Below are 25,287 nucleotides of genomic sequence, written 5' to 3'. Positions count from 1 at the left end.
CTTCTGACCCCCTCCCCTCTGACTGTGGTTTCCTTTGGAGCTAAATCTCAAAGCATTTCAGGTTCCTCCCACATTGGGCAATTCATTACTCACTAGCCTAGGTCTCTACCCCAACTAACTTCTGGGTGGTCAGAACTGACCCCAGCTGGATGCTGTGCTCTTTCCCTCAGGCTTGGTGGAGTGCATGTAGTATCCTGTCTTACTGTTCTATCTCATTGCTTCTGCTCCTCAGTTCTCTGGTCCAGAACCAGCAGCTCAGAGCTTTGCAGCACTGGTACTTCTGGGTTGCAGCTCCCAAGCAGGTTTTGCTCCTGAAGGATGTGGCCAAGCTGGCTGTTGAGCATCAAGCAAATTTTTGAAGCCTGAAGCTGGAGTCTCCACAGCATTGGAAAGAGAGGACTGCGGTATAGGGGTGGGTTTTGATGCAAGCCTGTGTGGTTTCCATCCTTGCTGCTGGTAGTGTGGGAAGTGAGGGAGGGATGTTGAGTGAGCTCAGGGTCAATGAGTGTCAGTTCCTGTGTTTGGGGGTTGTTGTTTAACCTTCTTTTGGATTCTGGGTGTCCTAAGCTATGGGAACAGCTGAAGTTGCTTTATCTTTGGCACATAATTTCTGTTTTGGAGAAGTCACGAGGTTGGAGAAAATGTTTAGTCTGCCATCTTGTTACCCACATTACCTGGAAGTTTTTTGAGTTTGGAGGGGGGCAGGGGAGCAGCTATCTTAATGTCCCATTCCTTTTGAACTTTGTAAAAGGTACTAGAAGAAGCATCTCCTAACATAATGAATAGAGGGGTTGGCCTTGGAATTAGGGAAAACTAGGCTCAATTCCTGCCTCTGATACATACTATCATTATTAAGGTGCTTAACTCATGTGTCCCAAGCAACTCTCTAAGACTGTAAGTAATAAATATGCAACAGCAGAGGGAGTTTTATACCAAGAGTTCCCAACCACACTGATGAAATCACATGTCTGGATACAAAAACAAAGGCTACTTACTTCCTATGCTAGAAAAGAAAGGATCTGGGTACAGCATGTTGTAGTGGAAAGAATACTGGATTGGAAATTAGAATCATAGAATTTGAGAGTTGAAAAGGACATCAGTGTCTAGCTAGTTCAACCCATACATGAAAGGAATTCCTCACTACAGCATACACAACAAATGGTTGTCAAGGTTCTCCCTAAAGTCCTCCAAAGAGATCCATTTGTTAGTTCCTGACATTAAGCTGTAATTGACTCTTTGGAACTTCTACCTAACGCTCTGCTTCCACCCTCAGTCAAACAGAACAAGTCTAACCGCCCCCACATGACAAATACTTCAAATACTTGAAGAGAGGCTACCATGTTCCCGTATCTTCTTTACTCCAAGATGAACATGTTTTTAGTTTCTTCAAAAGATTCTCTTTTCACGGACTCAAGGCCCTTCACCAATCTTACTACTCTCCTCTGAATGCTCTTCAGCTCATCAAGGTCCTCCTTAAATCATGCCACTCAGAACTGAATGCAAGAGTTCAGATGAAGTTTGTTTGATAAGGGCAGAGCACAGAGGGACCATCACCCTCCCTAAGTATTCTTGGAAGCTGTTTTCCTCTTGATGCAGATCACATTAGTTTTTTAGCTGTCCCAACACACTACTCTCACATTAAGCTTGCAGTCCATTAAAACCCTCAGATCCTTTTCAGAACAACTATAATTATGATCCAGTGTGGCAGCTAAACCTCCCAGCTTAGTTGCCCTTTGTAAATACGCTTGCCATCTAAGCTTACCCGAGTTATTGATAAAAATGTTAAACAGCACCGGGCAGAGGTATCGTACTTACTCCAGTGGAGATCTTTTGTCATGGTGATGTTGAACCATAACAGCTACTCCTTATTTCACTGAACCAGTTCTGAAGCCATCTGAATGTATTCATCAACCTATACCCCATCTTCTCTGCAAGAATAAATGAGATACTTTATCAAAAGCTTTATTAAAATCTAGGTAAAATATATCCATAGCATTCTCCCCCATCTAATATTTTAGTAATTCTGTTAAAAAGGGAAATGAAGCTGGTTAGCCATGACCTGGCTCTTTGGAACCACTGTTTCCCTTTCCCTATGTTCACCAAGCATTTCTTTAATTTTCTAGAATTTTCCCAGGAATCAAAGTCAAGTTCATTGGTCTATCATTTGTATACTTTCTTCCCTTTTTTATAATTCCTATTCTGATAACATAAAACCCTTCCTCAGTCTTATGCTGCCTCTTTCATTTCCCATGATCTCTCAAATATAACTGACAGCGGCTCAGCAGTCACATCTGCCAGTTCTTTCAGGCCTAGAGGATGTAGTTCATTCAAGCCAAGCGATTCGAATTCCTCAAGGGCAGCTAGGTCTTTCTTCTATTGTTATTACTTCCTTTATCTCTGGTATCAGCCCTCCCAGTTAATAATTTTTGTTGTCATTTACAATGGTAAATAACATTCTCTTTTGCAGGGGAAACACAAAGTGAGGAGCTGAGCTCTGCCTAATGAAAACTTGTGTGGTTTTGACAAAAGTCCTTTCGGCTCTCAGGGCCTCACAAAATGAAGAGACTCGTCATTGGATTTTCTCTAATGTGTCTTTGAACTCTACGTCTGTGAGATTAGACCGGAAGATGCGGTGTGTGCCTTCCAGCAGAAGATGAGGATAATAACGATGCTCTAGTGGTTTACATAAGTCATCTCATTCGATCCTCAGGATAACCCTGTGGAGCAGAGGTGCCATCAGTATCTCCATTTTGCAGACAAGGAAGCTAGCTCAGGCTCAAACAGCTGGGCAGTGTAGTGTCATCTGGAGCATCATTTGAACTCAGGTCTCTACCTGTCTCTACAGAATGCACCACGATAGAAGCCCACTTTCTCTTTTCCTTCTCTGAACCTCAGTTTCCTCGTCTGTAAAATGGAGAGGCTGGGCTGGGTGACCGCCGAGGCCCCTCCCTTCTCCGGCCTCTAGGGTCAGCCTCCACATCCTTCTGGCCCGGGCTCCGCCTTTCCGTGGCCAGCCGCCCGATTTCGCAGGCCTGGGGCGGGGTCCAGGCACTAAGTGTGACGCCACAACAAAACAACCTCCCCATGAGGTCACTGCGGGACAGGCTGGGGGAGGGGCTTCGGGGGGCGGTCCCCCCAGGGGTGGGGTCCTGCTGCCCCGCCCTTTTCTGCGTTCAGATTCCATCTCCACCCCCCCACCCCCACCCCCGCGTCTGTTCTCCCCCAGCGCCCGGCTCTGCTCCAGTTCCCCCCGCCCAGCTTTCCACTCGCCGCCCCTCTCTCGTGGAGAGGTCCACAGTCATCCGGGGTTTTGTAGCAGCAGTACTGGTGGCAGCAGCGGCGGCAGCGGCAGCGGCGGCAGCAGCCCTAGGCTTCTACGGGAGTCACTGGAGGCCACGCCCCTTTCTTACATCTCGCCCAATGATGAACGGGCCGGTGTAAGAGGGAGCCCTGGGCGGTGACTCCCGATTCGATTGATTGACAGATCTACCAATCGAATGATGAAGTGAGCCTCGAGCCTTACCAATCCAGAGACAGGGGCGGGACGGTGCAGGCGCAGAGTGCGGGGGTTTGGTAGAAGATGATTTAAAGAGACAGAAGCCACCGGGGCCTTAGCGGACGGTCCCAGAGACCTTTCGCACCCTTGAGTCATCGGGACCCCGGACTCCAGAGCCGGGAAGATGGTTTGTGGCGGCTTTGCCTGCTCCAAGAATGCCCTGTGTGCGCTCAACGTGGTCTACATGGTGAGTGGAGGGATTCCTGGGGGACTTCCGGTGGGGAAAGGATCCCTGGGGGGTTCCCAACAAGATTCCTAGGGGGATTTCCAGGGGGAGCAGTGTGGGGTGGAGATCCCAGGACTTCCATGGAAAGGGGGGAGAGCTTCCGGCCACGACGGGGGAGGGGGGACATCCAGGGAGGTGGGGGTTTGTGGGTCCGTCCTCCGGCCCCCGGGTCTTAGACTCTCCCCGCGCCAGGCGGGGGAAAGGAGCCCAGGGTTCCATTATCAGGTCTCAATGTTCTGACGATGCCGGGGGAGTGGAAGCGGAGGGCTGGTCGGTCCAGAAAAGCCTGCAGACCCATTCGGGACCCCTCCGTGGCCGCCCTCAGGGTCCACCGTCGCGCTCTGCGCCCTAACCTTCCCCCCGCCCCCTCCCGTCTCGCAGCTGGTGGGGCTGCTGCTGATCGGCGTGGCTGCCTGGGGCAAGGGTCTGGGGCTAGTGTCCAGCATCCACATCATCGGGGGAGTCATAGCGGTGGGTGTCTTCCTCCTCCTCATTGCCGTGGTTGGTCTCATCGGTGCTGTCTACCACCACCAAGTCCTGCTTTTCTTTGTATCCTGATCTGGCCAGGAGTCTGGAGAAGAGAAAGAGGGCAGGGGTTGTGGAGGACTGAGAGGCAGAAGGAAAAATGTCCAGGGGATTCCAGGTAGTTTGTTGGAGTCATGCCTTGCTTAATAACTGCCTCCTTCTCTTGTGTAGAACAAATAGGTGCTTTTCCTTCTAAGTTTCTCTGATATGAGACCAAATGTAAGTGGGAATGTCTCTGGTTACTTTTTCCTTAATTCAGCCCCACTTTCAGTATATGATCATACTTGGTTTGGTTTTCATCTTCCAATTTGGAATCTCGTGTTCCTGTCTGGCAATTAACAGAAACACACAGGTAAGGGGGACACATTTCCCTACCCTTTTCCCCAGCAGCTTCCATCCCTCCTTCTCCCGTTCTAAGAATCTCTCTGGGATTACCATTTACAGTCTCCTGACTCCAAACCATACCTTTCTGCTTAGTTTGGGATTTGAATGATTGGAAAATGGAAATCTTCTGATTGAAAAGTGATTATTGTACTCATTAACACCCCAAGCCCCTAGTTTTGCTTCATACTCCTTGGACAATGAATTAGGGCACAAAGCTTATTTTAGCAAATCGAGAAATTCTTCAATTAGAATTTGGATTGTTTTATTAGTACTCCATTTCTTTCTACCAGAAAGATGTCATCAGCACCTATTGGTTGGTCATGACTAACAAGACCCGGAATGAACTAGAGACAAGTTTGGATTGCTGTGGCCTCTTCAACTCCACCTTATACTTCCAGGACTATGCCTTTTGCACTGCAGTGAGGATGGGGGCTGGGGGTTATAACAGTGGACAGTGTCCAGAAGGGAAGGGGATTGGCATTATGAGATTATGGAAGCTGGATGAAGAATGAATGCCTGGGGGAAAAAAAGAGGGCAAGATGAAGGATGGTTGAACGTTGAGTGATGATCAGTGGTTATTGACCACTTCCAGAGAAATATGGCCACTTAGAAGGGGTAGGGTAGGTCATGTTGTTTATCTGCCATTAATTTTGAATCCTCTCATTTCTAGCTCTGTAAGACCCAGGCCCCAAAGTGCCAGGTTTGTGGAGACAAATTCCTTAAACATTCAGATGAAGCACTGAAAATCCTGGGGGGTGTTGGACTGTTTTTCAGCTTTACAGAGGTGAGGCCTTCCTTTTTTTTTTACTTCCTATTCTCCACATCAACTCTTCTCCAGGTGGGATCTATAAACTCAGTGTGGGTTTGAGTGCCCTGTGCACAGGTGTTATTCCTCTATCACTTATATTTCTTTCCTTCTAAAATATCTCCATTCCCCCCCACCCCCCAGATCCTAGGTGTGTGGCTAGCAATGAGATTCCGGAATCAGAAGGACCCTCGAGCAAACCCCAGTGCCTTCCTATAAAGATCTGTGATGCTCCTGAACCTCATTTTCCCCACTCTCCCTCATGGTGGGGACTCCAGAGCCTTTTCCATGTAAGGAACCAGAAAGAGGCACTTCTTTGCTACGACCCCTAAGCTGATTGGACAGTTGGGCTTCTGTCCTTGACATGATGTTTTGGGGCTAGGCAGAGTTGGGAAGATTCTGAGCACATCCCCATGCCCCCAGAAAGGGGGATGCTATTTATCAAGTGCATGTGATTGAATGGGGCAAGAAGCCCCTGCAAACTTCAGCCCTGCCAGTCTTCTCCTAGACTGGCTTGATCTGTCTTACCCTGCCCAGGATTTCATGTCTCCAAGGTTAATCACAGCCAATCACCTGGAATGGAAACAGTCTCCTTGGGGGTGGGGTGGTTGAGGGTCCTCCAAAGGTGACAACTTTCTCATGTCACTGAAAGCATAGGCTTTGTATTTTTGGATAGTGTAGTGAATGTAAAAAATAAAACCTTTTTAACCCTGTATTGCATGAGCTATTTTTTCTGTCTTTCTCAAATGAAGGCTATTACCCTCTCAGGCCCTATATTTATATTATTCCATAAGGCTTTGTTCAGTCACTTTTAACTACTATGGTGTCTACTTCCATCCCCCACTAAATTGCAGATTCACAGTTAATCAGAGCCAGAAACATAAAAACCAGACCAGCTTCGTGTTTTTTTTTTCCTGTATAAATCCCCCTACTTGGCCCCCCCCCCCCCCCCAATCTAGGGGATTAGGGTGGAACAGAGGGATGTCTCACAAAGGGCATTGGTAGTAGGGGAATGTCATTAAGGCAGTAAAAGATTCTGTGTAAAATGGTTAAGGATTTGGGAAGGGCATGTGTAAGGAGGATCATGTTCTCCCTCCTGCCTTGTGATGCTGTACATCACGGTGTCGGTAGGAGTGATCTTAGTGTCCGTGGGGAGGGGAAATGGCAGCTCTTCTGTATTGGTCCTGGATACAGTCCCTCCAGTGGTCATTCTGGGTTCCCTTCCCCAGCTGTCTGTAGATAAGTGTGTTGCAGAGCTCGGAAGGCAGAGATTCGTTTGTGGGGGCTAAAGGTCAGCATTTCCTGTAAAAAAAAAAATGTCAGAATGCTTTGAAGTAATAAGCAAAGGCATCTCTGACCACCCTTAGGATGGATTCCTTCCCTTCTGACCCCTTCTCTCCAGATTTTCATGACTTCTAAATCTTCTACCATCTGAAATTCATGTAGTATTTGTGCTTTGCCCCTTCTGAATTCCCTGAAGGTAGGGTTGTCTATTTACTCTCCCCATTGCCCCTTACCAGTAGCAGTTGTGCTCCAGGCCCCTCCAACTCAGGCACAACAGACTGTAAAGGCTGGGGACTACAAGGAGTAAAGGCTCCACGGGGCAGAGAAACGTCAGGAGGCCAGTCATCTTCTGCTGGGAGCCCAATCAGGCTGTAGGGATGAGAGAGACCTGTGGTTAAGAGCTGCCCTGGATTCAGTACCTCTTCTCCCCAATTCCACAAGACTAAAAAGAGTCTTCTAAAGAAGGGTATGGGGTGATAAATCCTGCTTCAGCTTTCTATTCACTTACTCAAAGATTTTGCTTAACTGGTCAGCTTCAGAGTTTCCACAGAAGAGAGGCCTGAAGGCAAGAAAAAGGATAAAAGAATAGTAATCAAGGTCTAGAGTGGTTGGGGGGAGGGGGAGAAAATCACTGAAGTCCCAACAACAGTAACAATTGTCAGGGGTCATTAGAGCACTTTCAAAGATGGAGAGCAATTTTGTGTTGGGAAGGGTACAGGAGGGATTAGAACTGAGGCTTTCTGGTGACTAAAGAAGGGGAGCAAGTGAAGTCTCATGAGCTCCTCACTTCCTACGGAACATCTCTGCGAAGATGCAGCCAACACTCCACATGTCCACAGGTGTTGCATATGCTGACTGCAGGAGAACCTCAGGAGCCCGGTACCAGAGAGTGACTACCTGGAAGAGACAGAAAAAGGAACCTCTAAGGGGAGGATAGGAGAAGGGGTGGGATGAAGTTTTGACTTATAGGAGCCCCACAAACTTTCCCTTCTCTTTTGTACCAAACTGTCCTTTCCTCCAACTTCACCATTCCCACCTCCTTTCTTGGCCACCTCCAGAAGAAACTACTACTTCTTAGGAGTTCCCACTGACCACAGGTGTGAGTGCCATCTGGCAGCTGTAGATCCGAGCTAAGCCAAAGTCAGCCAGCTTCACTGTTCCACTACTAGTCACAAGTATGTTTTCTGGCTTCAGGTCACGGTGGACAATGCAGTTGGCATGAAGAAAATCTAGGCCTCTTAAGAACTGTCTCATTAGGTCCTGGAAGAAAGTGAGACAAGGTAACTGTAAAGAAGTCTGGGGACTACATATATCTCCTCTCCAAAAGCCTCACATTCATTCCCATTTACCTCCCCACCCCAGCACTCCCAGGCTCACACCTTAATGGTCTCCAAGGGCAGCCCTGGTGGAGGGGCCTTGTCCAGATACGTCCTCAGGTCTTGGTCCACATGTTCAAACACCAGGGTCACCTTGGTCTCTCGGTCGGTTCGGGCAGTGGCACAGACATCCATCAGCCTGATCAGAGCAGAGGGTTACTCAAGAGGCTCTCCACGGGGAAAGCTCCACTCTGTCTTGTTTGCACAGCATGCCCTGCCCCACCCCAGCTCCTCCCCCCACGCCCTTAACCTTCCAGCCTCATCTCACCGGACAACATTGGGATGCTCAAAGGCCTCCAGCCTCCTGAGGAGGGCCACCTCCCGGACGGTGCTGACCGGCAGGCCCCCTCCACTTCCTCCTCCTGTCGGGACTTTCACGCTCTTGAGTGCCACGAAGTGGCCGCTGTGCGGGTCACGGGCCTTGTACACCGTCCCATAGGCACCAACACCGATCTCGGCCACTGGTTCATACCGAGGAATGTCCATCCTGGGTCTAGAAGGAGGCGGCTTACGATTATACGCTGGCCCCGACCCGGGCCAGGCTGAGGTTCTGTACGCTATGACCCCTACCGACCACTCCGGGAAAACGGGATCCACCTCACCACCCCCTCACCGACCCTGGGAATGGCACGTTACGAGCCACGGTTAAGCCAGGGGTGAGACCGGTCCGTGCCCTCCCGCCCTCATCCCCCCCGCCCCGGTCTACACCTCACAGTCCGGCCCTACCAGTAAGCAGCTCCCGGGACCCCTCCCCGCCCTCACATGCCAGCCAGCGGCCCCGCTGCCCGGCTTGCTCGGCCTCCCAGTCCGGCACGCGGGGAGCGGAGGGAGGGCAGGGGGCGGGGACTGGGGCCATTCCGCGGCAAAATCCGCTCCCGGAGAAAGGCCCGGCCCCTCGCCGAGCCCGCGGCAGCCCGGGACGCGCTCACCTCCTTCGGCGCTGGGGGCCGTGCCGCGTGGGGCGGGGTCGCAGCGTTATCTAGGCACCGGAGCCGGCCCCGGCGGAGCCATGCAGGGTAACTCGGTCCCGAGGGGCCGGACGCAGCAGGCCTCACCATAGACTCCGGGGGCTAGAGTGGATCCCTCTCCCACACCCTCACCACGTGACCGGCGCTGCCAAGGCGGCGCGCGGAAACGGGGAGGAGGGGAGAGAGAGAGACTGGCGCATGCAGGACGTGAGGGATCACGTGACCGGTCATTCATGCGCTTTAAGGCGACTGGAGAGCTGGCTATGAGGGGGCGGAGGGGAGGAATTTGACCACGTGATCTGTTGCTATCACACGTGATCCTCTGACATTGCTGAGGTGTGGTTACGGGGGTGTCATGTGACCTGGCCTCTACGGTCCCTATGGAGGTGGGGGGGAGCCGGTGAGGGAGGAGGAGCCCTAGGGTGGTGCCATGGCAACCGAGGCCACCCAGATCGCTGTTGTGGGTAGAAGGCTAGAGGACAGAAATTGTCTCTGCCTGGTTGTCTCTCCGTTTCTTTGTCTCTCTCATGCTTTCTCATGACATTTCTTCGTATTGGGAATCTGTTTCCGAGCCTCCTTCCCCACCTTCTCTCTCTACCTCCCCACCAAAAAAAAAAAAAGTATAGATAAGAAAAGTATTGAGTGCCTGTAATGAAAGAGGGATTGGACTTGTTCAGCTTGGCCCCAGAGGGCAGAAGGAGCAGTAGGTGGAAGTTACAGAGGGGCAGATGGAGAACTTTAACAACAGCTGTACAACTCTGAGAGCAACTACCTGGAAAAGGAATGAGCTCTCCATCACTGGAAGTTTTCAAGCAGAGAAATGGATGACCAGCCATGAGAGAGGTTGTACAAAGGATAGGGAGAAATAAATTACCTCTAAGGTCCCGTCCAAATCCCAGATTCAATTTTTATTATAAAAGTATCCATAAGCATAGAAAACAGCTCTATACATACATAGGACCCAGCAAGTATAAGGCTGAATACTAAAAACGGGAGTGAGACAGGGATGAATGGGACCGTAGCTATAGCGAGCTGAAGGAGACCTCAAAGGTCATCTAATCCAATCCCTTCATTTTACAAGTGATAAAACTGAGACAGCACAGTTATAAATGACTTCCCTAAAGTCACACAGTAAGTGACAGAAGGGAGATTTGAACCGAAGTCCTCTAACTACAGAGCTAGTCATTCCCACCCACCCACCCTACCCCATTGCAACTTTCTCATATCCTAAGCCATCATTGTGCAACAAAGCAGGCTTCAATCCTTATTCCTGCCCCAAATATTCCTCTCCCCTACCCTCCTTTAGTCGTAAAGGGAATGGGGGGGGGGTGGAATTGGGAAAGACATCTACTCACAAATGTGTTTGCCACTCAGCTTTTCTGTCTGCATCAGCTCTAATTCCATTTTAGAGGTTCTTTGAGTGTGGAGTGGGTAATATTCAGTGTTTCATTTAGGGCTTTCAGTGACTCTCTTCCCCATCATTGTCTTAAGCCCGATACAACAGTTTCATACTTGAAAGACAAGGGACTTCAGCATTAAAGAAAATCAGGTTCAGGAATAAAATAGGAATGTAAGCACACCTTCCCTCTTACCCCCAGAGCTGCTTCCTGCTACACATTTCAATTAATGAGGGTAACAGAGGTACTGGTGCAGGTACTTTTGGGGTGGAAAATCCTGAGGAAATAGGCGTGGAGATTGAAGGGAATATTTGCAGGTTGGTCACCTTGCAAGGGTCACTGGAAGGTGAGGTAAAGGACTGGTGTTTTGTCTTAATTTACCTTGTCTAGACTGATTTATGTTGTCTCCCTCATTAGAATTATGCTTCTAGAGATTTGGAACTACCCTGTAGTGTTAACACCAGACAAAGTTACCAGACCAGTGCCAAACCCGTAATAAGTGCTTATTAAATGCTTGTTGAATGAATGGATGGTTTGAAAAACTCTCTCTACCCCATCATTCCTCTTATTACATCCTCCGTTGCATAGGTCCACCCCAGTTCACCCTAGACCCTAAATTCTCCTTTATTTCAACTACTTTCTCTTGGAGTCTGTTTCATTCATTCAAAGTATATTATTGATAGGTTTTATTTTTCTTCTCAGTGCATGGGGAAGGGAGAGCAGGAAGGGAAAGAATTTGGAACTGAAAACAAAATAAAATTGAATTTTAAAAACCCGAAATATATTATTGAATTTCCTCTCTCCCTTCCCCTCCATCGGGGAAGCTCTGATTTTTGCTGCCTGCACCTCCCTAGCTCTGTCCCCTCGGTCTTTCTGTTAATTATTCTTTTACTAATTACATTTTTTTCCCAGTGTGTTTGACCGAAAGGACTCCCCAGACTCCATTTTCCCACACTGGGAAAGCGAAAGGGAAGAGAAGGAACTTGCAAAGGCTTAACAGAACAGGAGATGGGGGGAGGAGGGCGCCCTGGGCAGGTTAGAGGGAAATTGAAGGCTTTTAAAGGAGGAGACCCGGCAGTTAGCCGGAGGGAGTGGTATGTGGAGATTGCTTAACCCAGTATAGCTACTGATTCTGTGAGATGGAAAAGAAAGAAAGCCTGCTCTGCTCCTCACTCCACCTCCCCAGCCCGCTTACCTGTCTCCATCCTTTCTTTACACACGCACACGCGCGCACACACGCACACACACACACAAATATTCTTGCACTCTGCCCCCGTGCACGCAATCCTCTCCCCCGGACCCTTTCATCCCCTGCACACACCCCCTCCCCCCAGCAGCCTTGCACCCTCACCCTCCTTTACTGGTCTCCCCAGCCCACAACCGGGGCCACTCCCCCGCCCGGCCCCTGGGTCCGCGGGGTCCGCTCGCCCCCGCCCCCGGGGCCACCTGCTCGCGTGGGGCGGGGCGGAGATGCGCAGCCGCGGCCCCCTCCCTCCCTTCCTCCCCTTCCCCGCCCCGCCCCTCCCTCTTTCCCTCGCCGGCTCCCGGGCTTTCTCCCCGCCCGCCGCCAGCCCGCCGCTCCGGGGGGTGGGGGTGGGGGGGGTCTCTGTCGCCGCCGCCGCCGCTGCCGCCGCCGCCGGAAGGAGCCGCCATTTGCCACGGCCGAGCGGACGGGTCGAGCCGGAGCCAGAGCCCGAGCGGGGCCGGGGCCCGGCGGCCCGCGATGGGGGGCGGCCCCGCCGCAGGAGGACCCGGGCCCGTGACCCCGGGGACCCGGGCCGCTCCAGCCCCGGCCCCGCGGGGCGCCGCGCCCTAGAGGACCCCGGCCATGGCCCCCGGGCCACCAGCCCTGGGGCAGGGCAGGAGGCAGCGCTGAGCCAAGCTCGCAGGCCCCGACGCCCCCTCCTCGGCCTGGGCCCCGGCCCCTCCCCGGGCCAGACCCCCCGACGCCGCCCTCCCCGCGCCCCCCTTGAGCGGCTGTCCCCCTCTCCCCCGCGGCTCTCGGCGCCCGGACGATGCTCAAGTCCCGGCTCCGCATGTTCCTGAACGAGCTGAAGCTGCTGGTGCTGACGGGCGGGGGGCGGCCCCGGCCCGAGCCTCAGCCCCGGGGGGGCGGGGGAGCCGGCTGCGGCTGGGGGCCCTTTGCCGGCTGCTCGGCCCGGGACAGCGACGGCGACGACGAGGAATACTACGGGTCGGAGCCACGGGCCCGGGGGCCGGGGGACAAGGAAGCTCGGGCTGGACCCCCGCCGCCGCCCCCTCCTCCTCCACCTCCTGCCCCTGGCGGCCTGGACTCCCTGTCTCTGAGCAGCAGCCTGGACAGCGGGCTCCGAACCCCCCAGTGCCGGATCTGCTTCCAGGGGCCGGAGCAGGTCAGGCCCGGGCCTGGGGATATTGGGAGCAGAGCACCAGAGAGATGAAAAGGGGAGGGGGAGGGACAGGGAGCACTGGGTGGACCTAGCTGGGGAGACCGAGGAAGATGGGGGGGCGATAAAGGAGGTAGTAACAGGGAGCTTGGAGGATTCGAAGGGCTGGGCAGAGAGAGGAGACCAATGAAGGGGGCCTGGGAGAATGGCTGGGGGAATGCCAGGACCAGAAACTGGTAGGGGGTACCTAGGAGAAGGCTAGGGGGGAATGATGCCTAGGGATGGGTTGAAGTTAGGGGTCCACTAGCCCAGAAAAGGATGAGAGGTTGTGTGCCTGGGAAGCTGGCTTGGGGAGGGAGGGAGATGTCAGGGTAAAGCAGCCGACTGTCCCCCGTCCCCACCTCCCCACACTTTACTATCTCCATAGGCTGTGGGAGGGGCCATCCTTCATGGAGGCAGAGGAAAGGGCTGGTCTTTGAAAAGCAAGCCTTGGTTGTAGGGGTTGGAGCTTCTTATCTCGGCTTCCTTTATTCCTCAGCATCTTTAACCTTCGGAGAGATTCTTCCTCTGCTTTAAATTCAGCAACTTCCATTCTTCACACAAAGATTATTCTTTGTTTAAATGGTTCTGGAGGGAGCTTTCCATGGGGGCGGGGGGGGGGGGGTTGGGGTTATCCCTAAGTACTCAGAGGGAATTTCCTTTCCTTGATTGAGGGCAGAGCTAGTCTGGTATGAAGGATTTCTTTTGGGATCCCATGGAAATAGAGTAATAGAATTCTCTGAATTACTGCAAGATCTGTAAAGTGTTTTAAGATTATTTTGGTGGGAGGTAGAGGGGTGGTGATTGATGCTTACTTAAAGTCACTATAGATCCCCTCTACCCCAGACTCTGTTCATCTCCTTGGTTTATACAAACTGCATTCTCCAGAGCTCCAAGAAAACAGATGTTCTAGGTTCCCTTGCACCTACTTTCTCTCCTCTCAGTTTCTCTGATCTAGGAACAGTTTCTTTTTCAATCCAAGGGCTTTCCTCCCCACTCTAGTATGTGTCCTTTCAGTTCTGGATGAGTAGTTTCCATTGAGGGTCTTGAATTTGGATCTCTGATAAGGATCTCTAATGTTAAGAGCGTCTCTAACATGGGGAGGGGGCGGTGAAAACGGGATCCCCTCTATATCCAGTTGATGCAATAGGTGATTGGGTCCTGCCTCCTCTCCCTTCCTTCAGGGGGAGCTCTTGAGCCCATGTCGGTGTGATGGTTCTGTTCGCTGCACCCACCAGCCTTGCCTCATCCGATGGATCAGTGAGCGTGGATCCTGGAGCTGTGAACTCTGCTATTTCAAGTACCAGGTCCTGGCAATAAGCACCAAGAACCCACTGCAGGTGAGAGGTACAAGGGGAAGGGCCTTAGGCTAGTGGTAGAGGTAGGGGCTCTGGGAACCGTCACTCCCCCTCACCCCAAGCCAGTCCTGGCTACACTTTCTCCAGCGTCACTTCACAACAGGTACCCCATCATCCTGATTCTTTCTTGGTCACTGAGGCCCTCTCTATCATGGTTGCCTCCAGTTATCATGACCCTGTTTCCCCTAGCCAGAAAGATCTTGTGTCCCCATGTGTCCCTCTGAGAACACCTTCCTTTTATAGTGGCAGGCCATCTCCCTGACAGTCATTGAGAAGGTCCAGATTGCAGCCATCGTCCTGGGCTCCCTTTTCCTTGTCGCCAGCATCTCCTGGCTCATCTGGTCTTCACTCAGTCCATCAGCCAAGTGGCAGCGGCAGGACCTGCTCTTCCAGATCTGCTATGGCATGTATGGCTTTATGGACGTCGTCTGCATTGGTGAGAGACCACCCAGTCCCACCTCTGTGCCTAAAATCCCCAAGGTTCCTTTAAATTCATACATAGGGAGGGGCAATTTTAGGTACTATGTTTTATCTAAACTATGTATACTCTGCACGCATAGGTGCTTGATACCTGTAGGTGGTTAATAATAAGGAATAAACTGATATGGAATTCATTAATTATCCCTTCTCCCCCCAGCTTAATCACAATTTGAAAGAGAAATCATAGGATTCTAGAGCTGGAGCTGGAAAGCACCTAATACAGCCCCCCCTCATTTTACTGACAAGGAGACTTAGAAACTGAAAGACTTGCCTAAAGTCTAACCCTAACCTCTCCTGCCTCAGTTTCCTCACCTGCAAAATAGGAATAGTAATGGCACGTGTCACCCAGGTATTATGAGAACACAGTAAGATAATATTGGTAATGCGCTTGTAAATATCAAAGCGCTATATCCATGTTATTATTACTGTTGGTGTTGTTACACTTATGAGTTGCAGAGTGAAGATGTGAACCCAGGTCATAATACTCCTTTAACTGGTCTATGATCAATTAGAGGCCCTCTTGATTTCCCCAAGACTTGTTTTGTTGGTTTTGGGTTTTTTTGTTCTACCCTAGTGCTTCTATTAATTCTTACTATTTCAGTATGGAAAAAGAAAATCAGGTTTAGATTCCCCACCCTGGCCCTGAGTTCCATGAAAAGTTGACCCAACCTTTGACCCCCTTCCCAACCAGGTCTCATTGTTCACGAGGGCTCTTCTGTCTACCGCATCTTCAAACGCTGGCAGGCGGTGAATCAACAGTGGAAGGTCCTGAACTATGACAAGACCAAGGACTTAGGAGGGGATGCAGGAGCGGGGATGGCAGGGAAGCCAGGCCCCAGGACCTCACGGACAGGTTCCCCACCTGGGGCCACTGGCCGCCCTCCAGCTGCCCAGCGTGTCCGGACGCTCTTGCCCCAGCACTGTGGCTACACGATTCTGCACCTGCTCGGACAGCTCCGGCCACCAGATGCCCGTTCCAGCTCCCGATCTGGCCGAGAGGTTGTCATGAGGGTCACTACTGTCTGAGCTAAACTCTCAGGAAAGGAGGACCCTAAAGTCAGTGCACTGGCTGGAGATGTGGTCCAGCCCCTGCTGAGCATCTTCCCTGAACCAGTGGAGATTTCACCAAGATAAGGTGTTGCTCCCACACCTGACCACCCTCACACATCAAGGGATCTCTGATGTTGACATGACCGATGGAGATAGTATCTGGCCCCCGCTGATCACTCATCTTTCCCTGGGGCAAAGATTCCACCTGGAAGAAATTTCAATCCTCATTGATGGCCGCTTATCCTCCTGGGAAGTGGGGAGAACATGTTTTCCCCTGGAGAGAGTGGAGAGAATCATCTTTACCTCAGCTCACACGGCCTCTGGCCCCCCAACTCCACAGGGGTGATTTGGTGAAGGGGGGCCAGTGCCAGGAGGAAGGGGCTACCAACTCACCCACCCCTCCTACTCTATGGCCACAGGGCATCTGGCAATAAGACTAGTGTATATCCACCTCCTGCTCCCTGCATGAGGGCAGGGGGATCTACCCCTGCCTACCCCCTCTTGTTTGAGGGGAGGGCATAAAGAGTCATTTATATGCAAATGGAGGCTCATTTCTTGTCCAAGGATTGTGGGAAGATTTGAGGTTTTGGGGGGAGGTTTTGTCTACACAGGTTGCAAGTCCCAAAGCACTTAGTAAGTTAACTCTTTTTCTCCCTATCAACCCATAATGATTTATTTCAAGTGGTTTAGCAAACACTTGCTGGTGAATAATTCACTTTAATTGTGTAGTTGGCAAGGCTCAGAATGGTCTGGTGGGGAAAAAAAAAATCATACACCCAGAAATTTGAAGGCCTATATTCTACTCCTCTGTGCCTCAGTTTCCCTATCTACCTCACAGGATTGGTGTGAGGAAAATGAGTTGTAGGTAAATTCACATGGCAAAGAAAATTTCTCAATGACCAAATGTTTTCCAAGACCTGAGCTTTTGTTTCTGGTTGCATTCTATACACCAAATCACTGAACATCAAAATAATTTGGCATTTGGATAGTACCTTGGAGTTTTCTGTAATGGGATGTGATAGACATGGAAATGCTTTAGAAAAAATATGACATAAATGTGGGAAATTGTCATTTTCTAAGTGTGAGAACCCATAAGAATAAGGTGGAAATGAAGGTTAGGAACAAGTTTCATTAGATATCCTTTCATCCATCTGGGAGGTGGGTGAAGGCAGAATTTATAGTGTAGATATTTTGGGTTAGGAGACTCCCTTTCAGGCTGTATTTTCAGTGACTAATGGTATAAAGTGGATTCTTATTCACTTGGACCAATACTGGCCTCCTTGAATATAGCCTCTGGGCCCTCAGCTTCCTCTGATTTATGTTGCCTTTCCAATAATTACATGTCTCAGTTCAGACCTGGGCTTACTCAGGCAGTTTGTGTTAACCAGCAGGATTAGGGTTTTATTTCATTCTCTTCCTATAAATTTTATCAAAAGTATCAAATTGGGGGGGGGCAGCCCCCCTGGGATCTAGATGTGAATTACTGACCATTTGTGAGAGGATATTGTCTGCAGACAGCGCGGAGTGGTATCAAGTGGCTATGGACTGGTCCTGAATATGGGTCAACACTAGGCCTGGTCACTTCTTACCCAGGAGGCCCTGAGACTATGTGCCCTCTGGTCTATGCTGTCATGCTAAGTGAATTATTCATCAGCAGTGAGAATATTCAAGTTCCATAATGGACTTGGGAGTAGAGTTTAAAGGGTTGAAATCATTCATTTCCTATTATCGTTAGTCTTTCCTGTAGGGAAGGTCTGAGCATCCTTCGAGGAGCTGTTTTGGGGAAATACTTCTGCCTTGACTGCAATGACTTCCTCTCACCTCTTTGTGATCAACTGAGACCTGAGCTTGAAAGATCCCCTTCCTCTCCCAGCACCAATCTAGGTGCTGTCCATGGTGCTGTCCTTATAGACTAACTCGATAGCAGGAGTGGGATAGTGGTGTAGGGAGCTGAGTGGAAGGAAAATGTTTTCCCCTTATTCTCGGTCACCCAGAGGTGCAGATATACTTCCCTCCCGCCCACACTACTTATTTTCCCAGTCACTATCTCATTCTATCCTCCCTTACACCCTTCCCTCCTTTGCCCCATCTCTGAAGTCAGGTCAGAGTGGATAGGGGGCTAAGGTAGGGCTGGATTCCTAATGGGCAATTCTGCCCTACTGGAAAGAGGGCACTTGTGTTCCCTTGTCTGTTACTTTACCATCCACAAGGCAGCTCTTTTTCTAGAAAGTGACCACTAGCACATACACATTTGCTGACATGCTCAGGCAAAGATATACAGGTTTGGGGGTGTATTTGCCAAATCCTTTCCACCTCCAGGCCCTCTCCCAGTGAGTAATGGCCCCACATTGAGACTCAAACATATACAGCTACTTACATACATATCACCCTTCAGGGCCTGAGCCTGGGCCAAGTGCGTCAGTGCCTTTCCCCTTCTTCCTGTTTCTGAGAGAAGGCCTCAGTAAAGTGGCTGAGGGTGAGACTAGAGCATGGAGGGAAGGGAGGGCAGAACAGTTCCCTTTTCCAACTTAGGGGTCCCTGTCTAGGAAAAATTTGAAATTATTGCTCCTCTAGGAAAGGTCATTGAGTGCTGTTTTGGGTAATCCTGCAACAGGTTGATGGACAGGTGGGTTAAGGATAAATACCTCTCTCTTCAGACCTAGACTTGGGGACGAGAAACTGGGTTAAGGTTAACTTGAACCTGGGGGGGCGGGAATGCAAAACCCTGAAGTCACAAGTGGTCTTCAGTCTGGTCAAGGTTCTGATGTACACAGGCTTTTGAATCCAGGAAGAATAGTAATGGGGAGGCTGGAGGAGAACAATGGTATTTAATATACACACATATTTGTGCCTGCACAATGATACAAAGAACTTGTAAGTCCTAGACTTTTATAGACTTTGTATGGATATTATATTCTCTCTCAGAAAGCCTGGGATGAGAGAGAGCCTCCTGTCTCCCACTGAGCTATGACTAGTAGGGGAAAGGGAATGAAACTTGATCCACTGATAATTGTGGTGGTGCTAAGAAAGGGGGCAAGTCCTGACTGGGTTGGTTACCTGAGCTTTCAGGGGGGCAGGGTAGAACCAGGTAGAAGTTACTGACAGATTTATTGCAGAAGAAAAATGAGTTAATCCATATTTAAATCACAAGGGGGAGAACTGTGCCCAGAATCTGAAGGGCTGGGGGGCATGCTGAGTCAAAGAATTAGAAATTCCCTCTGCCTAATCAGCCTTTACCCCTCCTGTATCAGTGCCTGAGGGTTTCTGCTTGGCTCCATACTCAGTATACATCATCTCTGTGCAAAAATATGAATGTATCTGTCTTTTTTTTTGCTGTTATTCCTTCCATCATTCTCAATTTCTATCTATACTTTGATCTCTGTCAGCCCTGTGAAGGAGATTATCTCAAAATAATCATCTCAGAGAATTGGAGAGTTACTCTGTAAAGTCCCTTTGGCTTTGACCATCTTATTTCTAAAGGGCCCCACTTTGGAACCCACTCAATACCCTCTGCTCATCTCTCTGGTGTCCTAACACTTTTATTCCTCTTTGATTTGTCTAACCCATTGGTTAGAAGCCTGATTCTCAAGACCCTCCTGTTATTTTATTTTTTATAGGAAGCCCAGCTTGGCTGCTCCCCATGCATGGCAGACAGTAACATGCCTGGGTCAGTGATTCAACAAACTCTTCCAGGTGCTCAGACCACCCCACGTTCATCAGGTCACTTCCAGTGCCAGGGAAACCAATGCAGGTGGGAAGATCCAGAATTACCACCCCTAAAGCTGGAAGAGTGGGGAGCAAGGCAGAGAAACTCAGAAAGGGTAGAGGGAGGATATTATTGTTTTTTAATTACAAAAGTATGAAGAATCACAATACAAAAAAGGCTGTGTAAGGGAGTATGGGCAGGATTTGGGTTGGCATTGATCTAAGACAGAAATCTTGGGTTGGGGGTTGACTTAAGGCTCCAGGCTTAACCGGCCAAGGACAAGTGCCTACATGACCAGTGCTCAGAGGGCTTCAGAGAGTATGGATGGAAAGGGATGGAGTCAGTTCAGGTCTTCAGACCTTTTTTCCATGTTGCTTAAGGCTGAAGTTAACAAGTTCCCTTGTGGCCTGCAACATTCCACCCTTCTCACTGGTCTGAACCAAATGCTTAGCGCATGCTCAACAGATGAACTTTTCTGTCCTTTGTTCAGGTCTGTCTCAAGGCCTTTGATTTGGTCATCTCCAGTTCAGCACAAAAGGACCTAGTCCTCCCCATGGAGAGGATGGAAGAAAGGTTTTCCAGGCACTTTGAGGACTTATGTCTGTTTACCCCCTTCTATCAGGGAATGGGGGAGAAGGAAAACAGACAAATTACATCATTATCGGTCAACAAACTTCAGGTTGATGCTTCTCTCAGGCACCAGGACAGTTCTAGTCATTGGTCTGACGATCCCAGCACCTGGCTCTGGCCTAACTTCAAAGTGGATCAGGATCTAGAATGGGAGAGAGGAAGCAGTCACTGTAGGTGTTGGTCAGTACTTGTGGGCACAGTCACCGTTAGAAGACAGAACATCAAGGATGCCATGGGTATTGAGGTGACAGATTTTCAGAATGATCAGTATCAAAGAATAGATGATATTGAGGGGATTAATAACAGAGGAGTCATTTCTAGGGAATAGTCAGAATCAGGATTATTTTGTTGATGGTGGAGAAAGGAGTGATCCTTTTATGGAGTGATCTTCACATTCCAAGGAATAGAGTCTAAAAGGACTGAAGTTGGGCTGAGGTGGGAGTGAGGGGCAGAGAAAGCTGTTAGGTCTAGTAGGGAGAGATCTTTCTCAAGAACACTCACCTGGGCCAGAGCCAGGTTTAGCTCAAGCTCTGCTAGACGCTTTCCTATACAGCTGCGTTTGCCAAAGCCAAAGGGGAGGGAGGCAAAAGGATGAGGAGCTGGCTGTCCCCCCAGCCATCTTTCTGGGTGGAAGGCATTTGGTTCTGGGAACTGGCCAGGATCTCGAGATGTTGCATAGTGACACAGAGTGACCAGGGTCTGGTGAGAAAAGAAGAAAAACCAGTCAATTGAGGGACCAGCTAGCAGGGATAGAGGTAAGAAGGTTGGACAAGATGTGTCAGTGATCGGGAATGAAAGGTTCAGGAGCATTTTGGCTGACAATACAGAAAGCATTCTCTAGGGATCCCCTTAGAAATATTTTGGTCCTCCTCTGACCTCCAAATCAACTCAACAAATGTTTAATCAGTACCTATTCAATGGAAGGCACTGTTATTTTGGGGAGGTCTCTACAGATTTTAGAATGGGGAGCAGAGACCTGAATAAAGATCTGACAGAGATGTTGGGCTCAGCTAGGGCTGGTGGGAAGGGGGGAGGTAGGATGGGGAATAGACTCAAGAGGATCTCACTGGTCCTACTCACATTTTGGGGGATGATGTAACCTCCTACATGGATATCTTTGTCTGGTACACGGGAATTTCCAGGTACCACAGGGTATAGCCTTGGATGCATAGAGTTGAGAAGAAGACAACAAAGTGAGGTTGAGGGCTGGCAGCCTCTCTCCTACCCTCCCCCCTTCCTTTCTTGCCCTATATGTGCTTGGAGGAGACTTCTTTGGTCTTCCAAACAAACTACCTCTGATTATATTCCTTGCCCACCTATCAGTCTGCCACCACTCTGTTGCTTCTATTAAGAGGATGATTGATATCTTCCTACTGCCCTTCCATTTCCCTATATTCTTTTATGGGTTATGGGTTCCCACTCAGCTCTACTGACTCCTTAATCATCTCTCACCACTATACCTCAATGCCTCTCTCAGGGCTTTACCCCCTCTCACCTCAGCACCTCCTTCACCACAGCTTTCAGCAGGGGCAGGTGGGCCAAGGTAGTGGCTGGGGGGTGGGTGGAAGACCCAGGAGCCATGGCACCTATAATCTCAGCATGGAGTGCAGTCTGAACTTCTGGGTGATGTGCAAGTTCATACAGAGCCCAGGAAAGTGTGTTGGAGACCTGGGAGTGACATGAACAAAAGGCGTTAGAGTCTAGAGGCCAGAATTCACAGTCATTAGCTATCCAAGGTCAGGGTTTAGGTCAGTCAGTGATTTGGGAACCCTAAACTAGCAGCAGCAGGATCTGGAAGTGGCCAGAATTCAATGGCCAAAGCTAAGCCACCTATAAGGGAGGGGAGAAGTTTGGGCATATTCTTGCTCTGTGAAGGACATAGAAGGGCTCCAGAAATAAAACAGTGACTGACATATAACACTTTAAATTTTACGAAGTACCTTTATATAAATCATTTGAGCCTCACATAACTGTGAGATAGGTACTACAGGTATTCCTAGCAGTAAGAGGACCAGATATGAGGTCACAGAACATGGGTTCAAAGCCCAATGCTGCCACTTACTATCTCCATGAGCTTGGGCAAGTCACTTCTCTGGGTCTCAAATGTCCTTCTCTGTAAAATTAGGGGTTTGGACTAGAAGACCTCTGAGGTCCATTCTAGTTCTAAATATATTATCCTATCATGCTAATTTTACAGACGAGGAAACTTAGAAAACTTGTGCCCTTGCAGCTAGTAGATGTCAGAAAGTGTCAGAGGACCGGCCTTACTGTGTCTACTCCAGCCAGCAGTAACTCAGCAATGTTGCCAAGTATGGATGCATATGGCAGCTCTTTCTGGAACAGGAAGTGGGTCAAGTGAGGTCCAGATACACTGGCATTTTTAGGCTTGCCTATGGGCCTTGTAGTTGCCTCAGCCTCCCTTTGCTCCATGTGCCTCTGGGCTGGATGGAAAAGAAAGAGATGACCCCTAGAGCCTCCTTGGGGCCCTTTCTTCAGTTCCCACCACCCTGGTTGTGAATATAATCCTGGCACCTCACCGAAGGCAAACATCTGGTCCCAGTCTCGACACAGGCGGTTCCAGGGTCCAGGCAAGAGCCGGTTCAGCCAGTTTGGCATTGCCATGGTCAGCAATGTGGACACAAACACGGAGCCCACTGCACGAATGAAGCTCTCTGTTTCTGGGGGTACTTCAGGCTCCAGACATCCTAGCCTGGAGCCCAGGAGTACCACCCCAATGCCTGTGGGAAGATGTTACAACCCAGTGAGAATCTCCTTGGACCTGGGAGAGTCCACAAAGTCTGCCCTCAACCAGGCGCACCCATGCCTGCTGCCCCCGCAGCCTGGAGAGGGTGAGAGAATGTCTCATCTGACCAGAAGGCCGTTCCTCCTTTATTCCACCCAAGATCAATCACTAAACACTAGGGGAGAAATTCGATTTCCAAACCCTAAGCCCTACCTTCCAGGCCGAACTTGTAGAATTCTCCAGCCACATCTCGAACGAGGTCAGATGATCCTCCTAGACTGCCCTTCTGTCTCCGTAACCGGCGCACCAGGTCGCAGACTACACTGTCCAGAGCCTCCGCGTACTTAGCGGAGGCTCGGGGCCGGAGCAGAAGCGGAGCCAGGAGGCTGCGGAGCCTCTGCCATTCTTCTCCTTCCCTGAGGAAGTTTGGCAAGGGTGGTGTAAGGGAAGGTGAAAGCGAGACACACAATCTCTACACAGTGGGGCATGAGTTACTCAACGTCGGAGAAGGAACTAGAGTGTTACACAGTCTGGTGGGGAGAGGCGAGGCAGGGGATTGTCTCCTTCACTCCTTTGCACCCTGAGGGAGCGGAGACATTCGCTCCCTGGCTCTTTCCCTCCTTTCTCGGCTAGTCCCTAGTTACTCATTTCCTGCCTCCCAGAGACCCCATTTCCCGAGTGCCCTGAGTCAGAGCGTCTCCAGTCGATCCAGTCCCTCCTCTCCACTCCTCTCGCAAACCCCTTAAGGCAGAACCAGGCACTGGGGAGAAGAGCGCATCCCCACTTCCAGCACCTCAGCCTAGTGCAGTGAAAGAACATAAAAAAGCAAGGTCCAAGGGAATTGAGGCCGGGGAATTGGAAGGTTAAAGAGTCTGGGGAGTTCCTGGAGTTCAGTTGGGTCGGGGCAGAGGGGTGGAGGAGGGATAAGATGGCAGAAATCGGCAAGTGTGGAGAACAGGATAGGGCTAGCAACGGAGAAAAATTGCAGAATTGGGGCACTTGTAAATCCTTTGGAAGTAGGGAGGTTTGAGGTGAGGCTAGTTAGCCAAAGATGAAGCAGACTGAGAAATGGAGAGAAGCTCTGGATAAGGGTGCACCGGAGCGTTAAGACGTTGTGGGGGAGACTTACGCTGTTAGCAGACCACAGGCCTGGTGGCAGCGTCGCCGGTGCTCCACCCAAGGAGAGAAGCTGCAGCGCTCCGGGTGGGGACCCTCCTGTCGGAGCAGCTGCTCAATCAGGGCAGGAGCTGCCAAATATACTGTCTGCACCGGCCCGAAGCTGGCGAACCACACAGGGCCGAAGCGAGCAGAATCTTGCACCTGGCGCAAGGTGAGAACCTTGAGATCCCGCTCTCCCTCGCTCTGAAACCTTGGCTGCCATGGTAAAGAGCTGAAGGAGTCTCTCATCTGAGACCCCTACATTCCCCTTCTCCATCAGTCACTGAACTTTTCTCAAGAGCTACAAACTCCTGTCCCGTTTCCCAGTCCCTGGAAATGCAAGAGCGAAGGGAAGGGGGCGCGGGCGTTAACCTTCCATCAATCAAAGACTAGTCCCGACAATTTTAACCTGGCTTTGAAGGTCCACTCGTGCGGCGGCTGGGACTGGGGACACCTTCAGATGTTAACAATGCAATTGGAGTCTCCTCTAAACTTAGTGCCGGCCACCACAATGTTCCTAAATGCACACTCGTCAGTTCAGGAGGTCTCCCACCATTTTCCAGACTTGGGAGCCTGCATCCAGTTATCAGTTACTGGTCAGTATGTTATGTATGTGTGTGCATATGTATATGTGTGTACACACACGCCCGCGCGCACACACACAAAGTTGGGTGCTGCTTTTTGGAAATACTGCCAGTACCTGTAACTTTGCTGATTCAAACCTCTATCTAATTTTGGTATTTCCATCAGTCCCCCAAAGCTCTGAATCAATCTGCGCTTTCTGCTAATGTCAAAGAAACGTTTCCCCATCCGCCTGCCTCAACGGGATCCCAAGTACCCTTTCTTTCAGCCACCCTGCCCCTGCCCGGGCGGAGGTGGGGGTACCCCATACCTGTAGCTCATGTAGACGCGACAGCCCGCCTTTGCAGAAAAGTTCTGCTAGGAAGCTGAAGGTAGAAGGGCCAGGAAGGTCCGTCAAGCCCGAAGAGGTTCTCTCCCTGCCCTTCAAGCCCAGCTTTACACCGCGCATAAGCTGCGACACCTTTGTCGCCAGCTTGAGGGTCTGTGGCATGGTGAAATGCAGCAAATACTGGGGAGTGTATGCTTCTTCAGAGCATCTTAATTTACCTCTCTGGCCCCTACTTAAATCTATGGAGGGAGAGGAGACACCCCTCTCCAGTGCACTCCAGCCAATCCCTTCTCTCTTTAGCTGTCAGGTTTCCATGATTTGCATAG

At 50.4% G+C, this 25,287-nt stretch overlaps 4 protein-coding genes across 5 annotated transcripts; 2 read left to right on the top strand and 2 right to left on the bottom strand.

The window, feature by feature from the left end:
- The first annotated feature begins 3,097 nt into the window (after window positions 1-3,097).
- On the top strand, window positions 3,098-6,211 carry TSPAN31 (tetraspanin 31). Its single transcript, XM_036760895.1, has 6 exons — window positions 3,098-3,743; window positions 4,164-4,331; window positions 4,579-4,659; window positions 4,982-5,110; window positions 5,362-5,475; window positions 5,641-6,211. The coding sequence occupies exons 1-6, from the start codon at window positions 3,681-3,683 to the stop codon at window positions 5,713-5,715; spliced, it is 630 nt and encodes a 209-aa protein (XP_036616790.1). The 5' UTR covers window positions 3,098-3,680; the 3' UTR covers window positions 5,716-6,211.
- CDK4 (cyclin dependent kinase 4) lies at window positions 4,939-9,345 on the bottom strand. Of its 2 annotated transcripts, none has more exons than XM_036760893.1 (8): window positions 9,086-9,345; window positions 8,425-8,649; window positions 8,160-8,295; window positions 7,873-8,040; window positions 7,568-7,677; window positions 7,289-7,339; window positions 7,014-7,149; window positions 4,939-6,798 (listed from the first exon to the last, which is right to left on the bottom strand). In XM_036760893.1, the coding sequence occupies exons 2-8, from the start codon at window positions 8,640-8,642 to the stop codon at window positions 6,703-6,705; spliced, it is 915 nt and encodes a 304-aa protein (XP_036616788.1). In that variant the 5' UTR covers window positions 8,643-8,649; window positions 9,086-9,345; the 3' UTR covers window positions 4,939-6,702. The 2 variants fall into 2 exon arrangements, with proteins under 2 accessions (XP_036616788.1, XP_036616789.1); XM_036760894.1 differs by lacking the exon at window positions 9,086-9,345 and adding an exon at window positions 8,919-8,937 and having other exon boundaries at window positions 6,447-6,798.
- Window positions 9,346-12,342: 2,997 nt separating this feature from the next.
- MARCHF9 (membrane associated ring-CH-type finger 9) lies at window positions 12,343-19,123 on the top strand. The gene is made up of 4 exons (XM_036761897.1): window positions 12,343-12,893; window positions 14,111-14,266; window positions 14,528-14,720; window positions 15,456-19,123. The coding sequence occupies exons 1-4, from the start codon at window positions 12,537-12,539 to the stop codon at window positions 15,788-15,790; spliced, it is 1,041 nt and encodes a 346-aa protein (XP_036617792.1). The 5' UTR covers window positions 12,343-12,536; the 3' UTR covers window positions 15,791-19,123.
- A 1,055-nt stretch (window positions 19,124-20,178) lies between these two features.
- LOC118852217 (25-hydroxyvitamin D-1 alpha hydroxylase, mitochondrial) lies at window positions 20,179-25,123 on the bottom strand. The gene is made up of 9 exons (XM_036761896.1): window positions 24,944-25,123; window positions 24,023-24,213; window positions 23,107-23,309; window positions 22,688-22,888; window positions 22,419-22,591; window positions 21,646-21,818; window positions 21,231-21,309; window positions 20,652-20,849; window positions 20,179-20,292 (listed from the first exon to the last, which is right to left on the bottom strand). Exons 1-9 carry the CDS (start codon window positions 25,121-25,123, stop codon window positions 20,179-20,181), a joined length of 1,512 nt encoding a protein of 503 aa, XP_036617791.1.
- Between the last annotated feature and the right edge of the window lie 164 nt (window positions 25,124-25,287).

This window comes from Trichosurus vulpecula, chromosome 5 (assembly GCF_011100635.1).
Source record: "Trichosurus vulpecula isolate mTriVul1 chromosome 5, mTriVul1.pri, whole genome shotgun sequence".
NCBI lineage: Eukaryota > Metazoa > Chordata > Mammalia > Diprotodontia > Phalangeridae > Trichosurus > Trichosurus vulpecula.
Note: the sequence above shows the minus strand (reverse complement) of the source record. Positions and strands in the feature narration are given on the sequence as shown.